We start from the raw sequence: 13,523 nt of genomic DNA, 5'->3' as shown, positions 1-13,523 counted from the left end.
ACCCCACTGACTTAGACTGCTAGTGGTATGTCTCATAAATGAGAAGTGACAAATGAATGGTGAAGACAGGGAAAGCCTACAAATAAATAACAATATACAAAAGCAGAGAAATTCACATATTTTAAGGTACAAAAGAAACATGATATAAAAGTATACAGCATGATAATGCATGTTCATAATCATGAGACGTGTACAAAGGGCTTTGCACAATGCCAGGCATAAAGTAAGTACTCAATGAAATTTTAGCAGAAATTATCATTAATACTATTATTACTGTTCTGAACTATCAATATTATTTTTAAGTCAAACTATAATCTTTATAGTGACTAGTAAAAGAGGAAAATAAATACGCAATGTTACAAAAATTTTTGAATTCTAAAACAAGTAAATAAAATTTAAGCTGGGTACATTAGTGCACACCTGTAATTCCAGCTACTCAGGAGGATTTAAAGTTCAAGGCCAGACTCAGCAACTGTGAGACCGAGTGACAAAATAAAAAAAATAAAAAAGGAGCTAGGGTTATAGCTCAGTGGTAAATGTGCCTCTAGGCTCAATCACTAGTATCTTAGTGAATGAATTAATGAAAACAAACATAAAAAGTAAAAAGAATAAGGTTCTTTAAATCCCATTCTCCAGGGATAATCATACTTTCTTCTGGATCTTTCCTATACATAAATATATACATATAAAAACAGAGCCCATCTTCACCACCTTTTATACTACACTTTTTTCCTCATTGTTTTCTTTTTACCCTCATTAATATCCATGCCATCTATAAAGTTACCTTCATTTTTATGTCTTCAAATTTAATCTATTATAGTAAACTTTTTTTTTATATACCCAAGTACTTATGGAAGTAGGTTTGATAGCACAGGGTTTTAAGAGTATTTTAAATTTATGGATTCTACACCAAATACTTCCCACAAGCTGAACAATTTACTTTCTCACTACACAGTTACCACCCCCCCCCCCCCAAAAAAAAAATTCTTAAAAGAATAATTCCTACCTCCCAACATTGTTCCCAGTGTTGGATACCAACAATTTTGACAGGCAAAATCAAAGGGTATCCCATTTTGGCATTTTACTAACTGCCATAGAAATTTTTGTCTTTTTCTAAGTTCATTCACCATTTGTATTTCTTTTACGCATCACCTGTTCATATTCTTTGCCCTCTTTCTACTGACTTGTCTTTGTGTGTGTGTGTGTGTGTGTGTGTGTTACTAGGGATGAAACTCAGGGGCACTCTACTACTTGTGATCCTCCTGGCTCAGCCTCTTGAGTTGCTGGGATTACATGTGTGTCCCACCATGGCCAGATCTTTTGACTGTCTTACTTACTGATTTTGTAAAATGTTCACCTTTGTTATATATGCTAAAAAATTAGCCAGGTGCAGTGGCATATACCTGTAATCCCAGTGGCTTGGAGGATTGCCTCAAGGCTAGCATCAGCAACTTAGTGAGGCCATATCTCAAAGTGAAAAACAAAAACAAAACCAAAAAAGGGCTGGGCATGTAGCTCCTGGGTTAAATCTATCAAAAAATATATCTTTCTCTTTAAATTTTAATATTATTTTTTACTAATGTAGAAATTTAAAAAATTTAATGCAGGCATATATACTATATTAAACTTTATAATTTCCGAACTTTGCCTCTTGTTTAGGAAAGCCTTTCCTTCTTCAACACTGTAGAAATGATTTCATATTTTATAGTTGTTTTACATATAGATCTTTAGCCATTTAGGATTTATGTGGCGAAAAATTGTATGGTGTAGAAAGATAACCTCTGGGGCTGGGGATATAGCTCAGTTGGTAGAGTGCTTGCCTTGCATGCGCAAGGCCGTGGGTTCAATCCCCCATCACCTCAAAAAGAAAAGAAAAGAAAAGAACCTCTAACAAGCTGTGTGTGGCAGCACATGCCTGTAATCCCAGCTTCTTGGGAAGCTGAGGCAGGAGTATCACCAAGTTCATGGTCAGCCTCTGCAACCTGGGGAAACCCTGACTCAAAAAACAAACAAAAGAAATAACAGGGTTGAGGATATTGATCAGTTATCTGTCAGCAATTATGATAACAGATTAACAGAATGCCCCGAGTTAATTCCCAGTAAAACATACACACACACGCACACACACACACACACAGAAAAACAACAAACTAAACAAAAACAAACTGTAATGAAAATTTAAATATAATACTTAAAGGAGTAGCCTCCACTAATCTAGAAAATTCATATTCATATGCACATTTCAATTTTTGATACCACTAAATGAATGAAATGATATATTTAGAAGTATGAACAATTCTGTCCCTTTAAGTAAGAAATGTTAGCACCTGGGATGTGAAAAGAGATCATGGTACTGGCCCAGCTGCTGATGTTCAACAACACTGGTCTTTCATCCAGATGTTTTCTGAGTTAAAAACCAAGCCAAAGCAAAGCAAAGCAAAGCAAAGCAAAGCAAAGCAAAGCAAAATATCCCAAAACTCTTTCTTAAAGTAACGGCAACGTAGGGTCATAGAACATAAAAACATTTATCTATCCATTTAACCATTTAGCCTCCCCTTTCTTTTCTGGGGCAGCCCTTGACACTTGCTATAACCATCAATTCTACCTTCTTTAATTTTTTTTCTCTTTTAAACATTTATTTTTTAGTTGTAGTTGGATACAATACCTTTATTTTTATGTGGTGCTGAGGATCGAACCCAGGGCCTCGCACATGCTAAGCGAGCGCTCTACCGCTGAGCCACAACCCCAGCCCCTTCTTTAATTCTTTAGAAAAGAAAAATTTTGGGATAAAAAATGAAGGATGAGTGAATCTCATTTCTGTAATGGTGACTTATCTAAGTACTCTAGTTAGGACTGACATTCAAAGGCATAAGAACCACAAAGAAATGTCCCAGCAATTATGATAACAGATTAACTATGGAAGTCTGTACTTCCCACTTTTATTAGTTGTTCAAAACATTACATAGCTCTTGACAAGTACTTCCCACTTTAAACAACTGATTTGTCATGGGGTATATTTAGACAGCGTTATCATGAAGTTCCCAAGCATAAGAAAATGCTGCATTTATATTATAATATCTGTTATAGTTAAATGCTTTAAGCTTGTTACCTTAGTTTCAGTTCTTTGTGATGTTTCTTTCTTTTTTCCTTTCTTTTTTAAAAAAATATTTATTTTTTAGTTATAGTTGGACACAATACCTTTATTTCACTTATTTATTTTTATGTGGTACTGAGGATCGAACCCAGGGCCTCGTGCGTGCAAGGCAAGCACTCTACCGCTGAGCCACAACCCCAGCCCCTTTTTTTCTTTCTTAATTTTTTGTGAGGTGGAGTCTAGACATGTTGCCCAGGCTGGCCTCAGACTCTAGGCTAAAGCGATCTCTTCTACCTCAGCCTCCCAAGTAAGCGACACCACATTGGCTCTTTGTGTGGTTTATTAAAGATTATTAACTTTAGCCTCACAACATGAAAAGATTAAAAAAAAGCAATGAAGAGTTATAAAGAATCATGAAAAGAAGACTGCATTCATTGCCTTTTCTTTGTGCGCCTGGTGGGCATGTCCCTTAAAAAGACCTCGTATGAAAGGGAAACTTGGAACCTCTTTACCATCAAGAAGAATAAGCATCAGTTCACAAAGTATGAGTTGTAGGCCTCTAAAAGGTCCATGGGTCAAAACTATTTTCATAACAATATTAAGATATTATTTGCCTTTTTACTGTCATTTTACAAGTCAAGTTTTCAGAGGCAACAATATAATGTAAGATACTACAACATAATGCAAGAGCAAAAAATCCAATTATTTTCTTTTTTTAAAGACATTTGAAAAAGAATGTAAAATGTAAATACCATTATTCTTTCAATAATGGTTTTGGTTTGGAAAACAGTAATTATTACTTATATAAGCAAAAATTCTTTGGGGTCTTTCATAATTTCTAAATGTATAAAAGAATCTGTAACCAAAAAGTTTGAGAAATGCTGGATAAATGCAAAGACCTTCTGAAAGTTTGTGTTGGGAGCCCAAACTTATGCTCAATTTTCACAAACCCATCTTCGTGTTTTTACCTGTCTGGAGGCTGCACATAATCACATGGAATCTAAACCTTTGAAACAAACAGTGTGCTCCATGGAGTGCTTGAAAATCTGCCTCTGAATGTTAGGCTATTCTTTTAGTTAGCACAAAGTTTTTTCTTACTTGGGGAAAGAGTGGTCTTTCATCTCTTTTCTTTTTGAGGCACTCTGCCATTAATCTCTTCATGGCTTTTGGACAGTTACTCCGTACCTTACTGAGATCTGGGGATAGGTATCCTCGTCCCACCATGAAAATTATCTGGAGAAAAATAAAGGTAAATCACATATCTTTTACATAAGTTAAAATATATAAACAATGAAAAATCAATAAGCTCTACACTTAAGACATTTGTACTTTTCTAAATACATCTTATGCTTTGATAAAACCAACAATGCTAGTATATGGGTTCCTATATATCAGAGATTGTGGAATACCCATCCCCAAAGGGCTGCAATCTGAAATTTTCATGACCTGGGGCTGTCCAAAGGGCTCTTAACTCCTGTGCTGCTAGTTTCTCCTTATGTAGTCTATGTTCCCGCTGACAGTAACTGTTATGAAACACACAGATCCAATAGTGTTTCTTCTTTCCTTAAAAAAAAAATGGTTACTGAGCCAGGTGCAGCTATGCATGCCTGTAATCCTAGTGGCTCGGGAGGCTGAGACAGAAGGGATTGTGAGTTCAAAGCCAGCTTCAGCAACTGCAAGGTGCTAAGCAATTCAGTGAGACCCTGTCTCTAAATAAAATACAAAATAGGGCTGGGGAATGTGGCTCAGTGGTCAGGTGCCCCTGAGTTCAATCCCCAGTACTAAAACAACAACAACATTAACAACAACAAAAGCAAAACAAAAAACAAAACAAAACAAAAAAGTGTTATTGAGTACTTTTAATTGTTGGGTATTAGGCTAACTCCTTTGCATATGTGTAGCAAGAACCAAAAAGCTAACCTTTTTAGCAATCATTTGCCCTAGTGCTATGGAAACTCTAATGGGGCATTTGATTATAGGACCTCAGAATCACAGCCTCTTCCATCCCAATAGAAATCTTTTAACCATGTTTATATGGTCTCAGCTCCTTCCCATGAGAAGAGAAGGTGAAGCCTTTCAGCTCTTTTGAGGGTAGATGAAAACAGATGTTAGGAGTCTTGGGAATCTGGGAAGAGAGGATCTGAAGAGAGGGAGTTTTCATCTTAGAAGGAACAGGTCCCAGAGGGCTGGAATAGATGCTAGGGTGGAGGAAACTAGTAAGAAAGCCCCCATTCTGGGCAGAGCTGATGGAATTTTAGATATATTCAAGGTTAATGTTTGGTGTCAAATGACCCTTGTTTATGAGTCTGAAGTAAAGTTTTAATTGCAATGTGATCTCTATGGTACAGTTAAAAGGATGAAGCTTGGGAAGAGATATTGAGGGGACACAGATTTCTTCCATCTTGCCCTCTTCTGAATCCAGGATGTATAATCACTTTAATGGAGGAAAGAGACTCAGAATCCTAGCAGGAACTTGGAATAATACCTTGAAGCAACAGGTGACTACAAGCAACAACCAGGAAAAAGTAAAGCACTTAACAAGGGGGTCTTCAAAGTTGAGAAACAGTCTGGACTGTCTACATTCACAGAGGACAGCAGTTCAGATATGCCGACTTGGCTATCAATGGAAAAAGTAGCCATGAAAGGCCAAAAAAACTTTGGTACACTTGAATTATAGATGTCATCTAATTTAACACTCAAAATAATTCTAACAAGGTAGGTATTAACCCTATTTTACAAATTAGGAACCCAAAGTTCAAACAAATCTAAGAACTTGTCCAAGATAATGCAGCTATATAAGAATTTGGAACTGGGCATGGCCCACAAACTCAAGATCAGTCTGGGCAATTTAGCAAGACCTTGTCTCAAAAATAAAAAGGGTTGGGGATGTAGCTCAGTAGTAAAGTGCCCTTGGGTTCAATCTCCAGCACCAAATAAACAAACAAACAAACAAACTAGATAAGACCATCCCAATAGAAATCTTTTAACCATGTTTTATATGGCCTCAGCTCCTTCCCAGGTTCCTGTAAAATTCTGGTGAATTGAAGGCCTAACTAAAATTGAATCTTGCTCATCATACCTTTCCTTTCACACCAAGAAATGATAATGCCCTCCTTTCCACCAATAGCTGTTATGACTATTTACTGCATCCGATGGTTATTAATCTTCTTGTGATTATGTAAATTCCCCAATGAAACTATAGGTCCTTATAGGCAGGGATTGTGTCTCATATATATGCATATCTTCTTCTGTATTTGTATTTATTTATTTATTTGGCAATGAGTATTGAACCCTGGGGTGCTTTATCACTAAGCTACATCCCTAGTCTTATTTATTTTTTATTTTTGAGACAGGTCTTATGAAGTTGTTGAGGGTCTAGCTAAATTGCTGAGGCTGTCCTCAAGCTAGTGATCCTGCTGCCTAAGCCTCCTGAGCTCCGGGGGTTACAGGCATGTGCCACTATGCCCCACTCTCTTCTTTTTAAAAATCTATACTACCTCAGCCTCTAACATTTAACACAATCTTCTGGACACAACAGGTTTTTTTTTTTTAATATTTATTTTTTAGTTTTTGGCGGACACAACATCTTTGTTTGTATGTGGTGCTGAGGATCGAACCCAGGCCGCACGCACGCCAGGCCAGCGCGCTACCGCTTGAGCCACATCCCCAGCCCGACACAACAGGTTTTGAATGTGTAAGTTAACAACTCCTTAAGGTGAATGACAAATTTGTGCTAACTGATTAGCCATGTCATAATTTGTAGTCTTCAAATAGGGTTAAAGATCTCTGGGGCTACATGAAGATTCTACCAGAATTAAACACACATGGTAGTTTTAAGGGAATTAATTTCTACCTCATCAACTTACTTATGTCCCTTTCAAATAACTGACTTGCCCAAGAACTATTAATTCAGGTAAAAGTGTAAATCTTATCCTTTTTCCCCTTTCTCCTCTGTCATAACCGTCCTTCTACTTTACAAAAAGGCTTACTTTTTACCCATATGGAATCTAACTATATATATAGTACGCATTATTCCAGATTGTGAAAACTATGGAGGAATGAAAGGGATATTTCCAAAAATTATTATCTAACTTAGCTCTAATGATTATCTAACTTTTTATCTAATTATTATCTAACTTTGCACCAAAGTTGGTTTCCAATTCTTTGTTTCCAACAAAACTGTCAAGTGATCATTAAAATAGTTTTTAAGAAGTTACTATATAATATCTGGGTGTGGTAGTGTAATACCAGGGGCTCAGGAGACTGAGGTAGGAGGATTGCAAGTTCAAAGCCAGCCTTAGCAACTTGGCAAGGCACTAAACAATTCAGTGAGACTCTGTCTTTAATAAAAACATGAAAAAGGGCTGGGGATGTGGCTCAGTGGTTAAGCACCACTGGGTTCAATCCCCAGTACCCTCCCACCCCCCAAAAATTACTATATAATTTTTGGCATAATCTAGGAATGAATTCAAGTAATTGAGTGATATGGTGTACTCAGAGAGAGAGGACTGGTCTTTGTGTTTTGCTCCTGGGAAATAATCACTAAGCCCAGGGGGATGTCTTGTCCTGTTTCTCTGGGGACTCTGGGCCATGTCAGATGTCTATGCTAACAATGTGACTTACAGAGGGGTCTTTGGATCATTTAGTATCAGCATGACCCTTGAAGGAGCTGGAAACTGAGGTCAACTACACAAGAGTCAGCTACACACCTATAAAACCAAGTCCTAATAAAACCTCCAGACTCCAAGGCCCAGGAAGTTTCCCTGGTTGGCAATATACAATGTGTATTGTCACATACCACTACCAGGAAATTTAGTACTGTCCACAACTCCATGGGAAGAAGATAACTGGAAGTTTCACTTGAGACATGTTTTTGGACTCTGTTCCATGTATTTTTTCCCTTCTGATTTTAATCTGCATTCCTTCACTGGAATAAACTGTAACTGTGAGTACAACAGACTTCAGAGAATTTTCAGTGAGTCCTTTTGGTCTTGGGACTATGAAACTTTGCATATGGCTATATAAAACTCCTACCTTTTCTGTCTTAATAAGATTTCTCAATATTTACCTCTTTAAAAATACAATAAGGAAAAAAGATCAATATTAAGCCTTGGCTCATCTACCAAAAAATCGTATTTACCTACAGATATATAAATCAACTGAAGGATAAACAAAAGCCCAGTGTTATTTATTAATATACACATTTCAATAAAATTTTATACTGTCTCTTCTCTATTAATCAAAACTTACATTATTTTTATCAGTTACATATTAAAAATTGAAACAATGGCATAATTCAGAATTTTTAAGAAATCAACAACCCAAAACAGAAAAAATTTTAAACATTCTAAGTTTAAACTTATAGCCATATTTTTTATTGTAAATATGTAACTTGAATAATCACTAAAAAGCTTTAAAGCATAGAAATGTGTTACATTAGGACAGAATTATGTGGAGAGTGAAACAGAATACTACAAATAGTTCGGGGGAAAAAATAGGAATCATGTCCTACCTCAAAAATTAACATAGAGCTATCATATTTTTTAAAATAAGTGATAGTATATCAAATTATTATGGTTTTTAGATTTTACTAGATATTTTTATTTTTGGGGGGTGCTGGGGATCAAATCCAGGGCCTCAGCATGCTGGGCAAGTGTTCTACCACTGATACATTCTACCCTAGATACATTTTTAAAAGCATTGTAGATAGGTATGGTGGCTCATGCCTGTAATCCTAGCAACTCAGGATGTTGAGATAGAAGAATCACAAGTTTGAGGCCAGCTTCAGCAATTTGGTGAGGTCCTAAGCAACTTAGTGAGACCCTGTCGCAAATTAAAAAAGAAAAAAGAAAAAAGGGCTGGGGATGTAGCTCAGTGGTAAAGTGTCCCTGGGTTTAATCCCCAGTACAACAACAAAACAAAAAACTTTAAAAAGAGGGAGTTAGTTATACCAGCCTTATTTTAAATGTTAACTGAATAGAAAATTATATTCTTAGCAATTACTCAAGCTTAAGGTAAAACTTCTTAGATGCTAATTTATTTATTTTTTTGGTGCTGAGGATTGAACCCAGGGCCTTGGGCTTGAGAGACAAGCACTCTTCCAACTGAGCTATACCCCCAGCCCCTTAGATGCTAATTTAAAAGCATTCACAGAGATGCAAAATTTTTCAAAAACCTGACTTTCAGAAAGAATGTGAGAAAGAAATCAAAGACAACTCTTACATTTTTACATGCCTCACTGTTTTAGTTTCTGTGGAGTACAGGGCAGGTGACCTTTACTGCTGGGGTTGGGGAGCTCAGTGATGATGAAAGAGCAGGAAAGCGAAAGGACAAGTCTTTCCCGGGATATAATTTGAGAAAATTCGTGGGGTACACATGCACAAAATCTATACATTAGCTTGAAATCTGGGACTGGTTCTTATTTGGAATACACATTCAGCACTCTGACACCCTCCCCTTCATCCCCTCATTTTCAACATCACCCCATATATTGCCTCAATAGAACTCTACATTCCATTGGTAGCTCAGACTGTGCTTTATTCATCTTTGAATGTCTCTATATTCCACAGTGCTTTATATGTAGTAGATGTTAAAAAACCTTTTCTGTTAAAATAATTTGTGTATTAATTAAGATACTGGAACTTATCATTTCTTGTTTCTTGAGAGCCTATGCTTAGAACCCAGGCAATCTGCTGTGAGAAAGAACAAGCAGCCTGAAGAAGTCCTATGGAAAGGACTATGGAAAGTCCTATGTGAAGAATTGGGTTCCCTAGTCCATGGCCCTGACTGAGTTCCCAGCTGACAGCTACTGCCAACTTGTCAGGTATGTGAATGAGCCAATTTGGAAGCAGATCTTCTTAACATCCAGTCACACTGTTCTAGCCGATACCACGTTAAACAGATAAATCTTCCTTACTGGGAGCAGCCCGATTGTAGATTCATTTGAGACACTACATTCTGGATGGTTTGTTATACACCAATAACTGGAATATACTTAAAATAACTAACATATGTTATCTATTATTTTCTTCTAAAAATACACAATATTTCTGTTCCAAGAAAAGAAAGCTATGAGGATATAGTCAATATTCTTAGCTTAGATAAGCCCATTATTATTAATCCCTATTTAGTAGAGGATTAAAGAGGGAAGAAGAGGGAGATTAGAGAGGAAAATGAAATGATAGAATAAAACCAATGAGAGAAAAAGTGATTTCTCAGAAAAGTAAAGGAGAAATGGTATACTACTTTGCAAAGTAACATAAATGGTCATCTCTCAGAGAGCTAAAAGACTTACTTTCGTAAATAATCTGATTTTTAGATCTGATTTTCATAACTGGAAAAAAAAAGACACATAGAGAGGTAAGATGACCAGGTAACACAGGTCTTGAGGCCATGCCTGCCAATGTATCACACTGCTTTACCCCACCCCCTGCTCTCAGTTTAAAGAAACAACCTGTCACCTCAGACTATGGGGTGAAAGTGTAGAGGAATGGTACCTACACTGCATAGTAAAGAAACAGCTATTCCATCTCCTAAGAAAAAGAAAGAATATTATTCCTGGATTCTCAAACAGAATTCTAATCTGAGAGCCATGGAACTCAAGAGAAAGTGAAAGAAAATTCAAAACAAGAAGATGAATGGAGCAATCTGGGGTTACTTCACTGAGAATGACGAGAATTATTCTTTCAAAATGGGGAGTTCCATGGAAAGTACCATTTGAAGAAAGTAGGCTACAGGATAATGAAGTAGAATGGGGGTAGTGGGAAGAGTATGTCATTCTTTTACCTCTACCTCCTTTAGCAAATACTTAACTTGGTTTCTGGCTGGCAAATTCCAGGGGCTCTAACTATAGTACTAAAAGAATTAACTAGTAAAGGCCTTACCCTTCTGCTGGTCACTCACTCACTTCTCTCATGGAGAGTAAGCCCTTGCCACATCATTTATTATACTCCCATGGAGGACAAAGCACCTAAAATGCCAAGAAGTGGATGAGTGCAGAACTCTGGGATGCTTTTATCCATATTTTGGAGATAGTAATATTTGTTTCCATATTATAATTATATTAAAATAAACTGACAGATCTTAAGTTCACAAATTTTTATTAATTTGTAGTCTATATGATCAATCAGCTAAAACTAAACTAAAAATCCTTAGTAACTCCTTTGGAATAATAATACCCATAGGAAAAGTGAACATGGCACAGAGTGTTATGCTGTTGTATGCTTGAATTACATTTGTAAAAGACAGAGCACATGATGCTTCCAAATTTTGCTAATCAGACTGCCATCATCCAATCAATCATCTCAGTGATCTATATCTGTCATAAGTACAGTTAAGTATAGTGTTTCAATTGTGTTCTTTAGCTAGTATTTTGCACCCCCTCCCATCTAAGTTTCATGCAGGCTTGACATAAGATCATCAAAACAGAAGTTCTGTTTAACACTCAAAACTAAGACTCAACATTCTAAAGCTAATGAAATGATTAGAAAGACAAAACAGCAATTACAAATTCAGCTTTATGATGAACTGGATAGAAATGCAATCATTTTTTTAAATGCTCAAAGCAAGAATCAAGACCCCCACTGGCTACAGAAGATACAGTGATTCAATAGGAAGGCCTAAAGTTCAGGATAAGTTGGATTACTTCTATGTTACCACATGATAGTTAAATGAAAAAGCTATCATCAAAAAGAGAGTTGAGCTACTGACCAAAATAAATATATCACTTATATATCACTTTTATATATAAAATCTATCATTTCATTAGGTTGGGAAGTCATGATAAAATATGTAAAAAGTTTATACTTTTTTGTTTTCATTCTCTGGTTGGGGATTCTCAACATTGGTATGAGTCAGAATCACCTGGGAAGCATAAAAACGGGTACTTAAACCATCCACCAAGCACTCAGAATCTGCTCTGGTGTCTCCACTTATAAGCAATTTCTCAGGTAATTCTGATGAAAACCATAGCAAAAAGTCTAAATATTTTCAAATTACAGTTTACACTGTCAACTCTTATTTTCTAATATATTAACAGTTAATGCTGGAATCTCTGTCTCCTTACACATACTATTTAAATGCTAAGGTATCCAAGACAGTTTCAGTAAAGACAATTCACTTTTCTTGCTTAGTTTTAAAAGCCTACATGAATTTATTGTGAAAAGACAGAAAATGCAAAGAGCTACATGAACTACAATGTATTGGTACTTTTCAGAAGGTAAGGGATAGAGAACAGTAACTTAGGAAGAAAAAAAAATCCCCTCTTACTAGATTTCTCATTATAGAAAACTCAAAGCATGATTTAACATTGCTTCCATGATTTTAAAAATTAAAAAAATCTTAATTTAAAAAAAATTCAATACAAAGACATTCATGGCCAAGCACCTACTCCGATGGCACAATCCTCAAAGAGTAAAAGGCTTAACACCTAAGTATTATAGCTGCAGAGCTCATTCTTCTACTTGAGCTCTGGTTAAGAAACATTAAGTAAGTATTATTTACTGTTGTGTCTCTAGTTTTCAGTTACAAAATCAGGAATTTCACTCCACTGTACCAGCATTTCAGAGAAAAAGTCTTAGTACAAGCTGCTATTATGCCAAAAGTGCACAGAAGATTTCTAAAACTGGTCACCAAGATCAAGAGAGCTATCCTTCAGGCTTACCCAGAACTCAATACTTCCTTTCTATAGCTAACCTGAGCTTTTACACAAAAACTGAAATAAATCCCCAAGAGATGGTAAATATTTACCTGGTCCCTGTTGTTGATGTTTGAATAAGGTAACTGTCCAGTCATCAATTCATACAGAACAATCCCAAATGCATATACATCTGACTGAAAGCTGTACGGATTTTTATCTTGCATTCTGATTACTTCTGGTGCCTGTTAGAACATAAGAAGAAAAATATTGTAGTTTATTCTTCACTTCAAGTGAATAAAGACTGAAATAAAAACTGTAATTGCCAGAGCAGTGTTTTATCATAAAAAAACTCATCTCTTATTAATAGTCAAAGAACTGAAACCAATTAAGAAAGAGGAAGAAAAAAAACTCCTGCTCTATAGATTCTGAAAGAAGCAGTTCTAGGTAAGATTCTATAATGCATTACTAAGACTAAGACTTTATAATTTTATCAGCTAATTTTCTTTCTGAACAAAATACCATCACTGCCATTTGACTTCTTCCTAAGACTTACCCTATCAGAATCAGTTTCCACTTCTCATTCCTGATTGAGCAAAAAAACAATAACAACAACAACAACAACAAACTAGACCTGTAGCTATAAGATGCTCGAGAGTAGGCACAACTACTACAGTAATTGTCTCAGAACTTAAGTTTTTCCATTGGTACAAAAGGTTTTCCTCATCTCAGGGCACCTTAGAAAATAATGGTAGAATTTAAGGCTGATAAACTCGAATTCCCTGTTAAGCCATG

At 36.1% G+C, this 13,523-nt stretch overlaps 1 protein-coding gene across 7 annotated transcripts in view; it reads right to left on the bottom strand.

The window, feature by feature from the left end:
- Braf (B-Raf proto-oncogene, serine/threonine kinase) overlaps window positions 1–13,523 on the bottom strand; it is a 183,316-nt gene that overhangs the window by 15,119 nt on the left and 154,674 nt on the right. For 5 of the 7 annotated variants that reach the window (XM_071611672.1, XM_034637016.2, XM_034637018.2 and 2 more), the window contains 2 exons: window positions 12,842–12,973; window positions 4,193–4,327 (listed from right to left, as the gene is read on the bottom strand). In XM_071611672.1, the coding sequence (XP_071467773.1) occupies window positions 4,193–4,327; window positions 12,842–12,973 (267 nt within the window). Of the gene's footprint in view, window positions 1–138; window positions 2,764–4,192; window positions 4,328–10,977; window positions 11,064–12,841; window positions 12,974–13,523 lie in introns of those variants that run through there. The other 2 variants (XM_071611690.1, XR_011707439.1) reach the window with 2 other exon arrangements.

This window comes from Marmota flaviventris, chromosome 1 (assembly GCF_047511675.1).
Source record: "Marmota flaviventris isolate mMarFla1 chromosome 1, mMarFla1.hap1, whole genome shotgun sequence".
In the NCBI taxonomy this organism is placed as follows: domain Eukaryota; kingdom Metazoa; phylum Chordata; class Mammalia; order Rodentia; family Sciuridae; genus Marmota; species Marmota flaviventris.
This window is presented reverse-complemented; position numbering and strand designations above follow the sequence as displayed.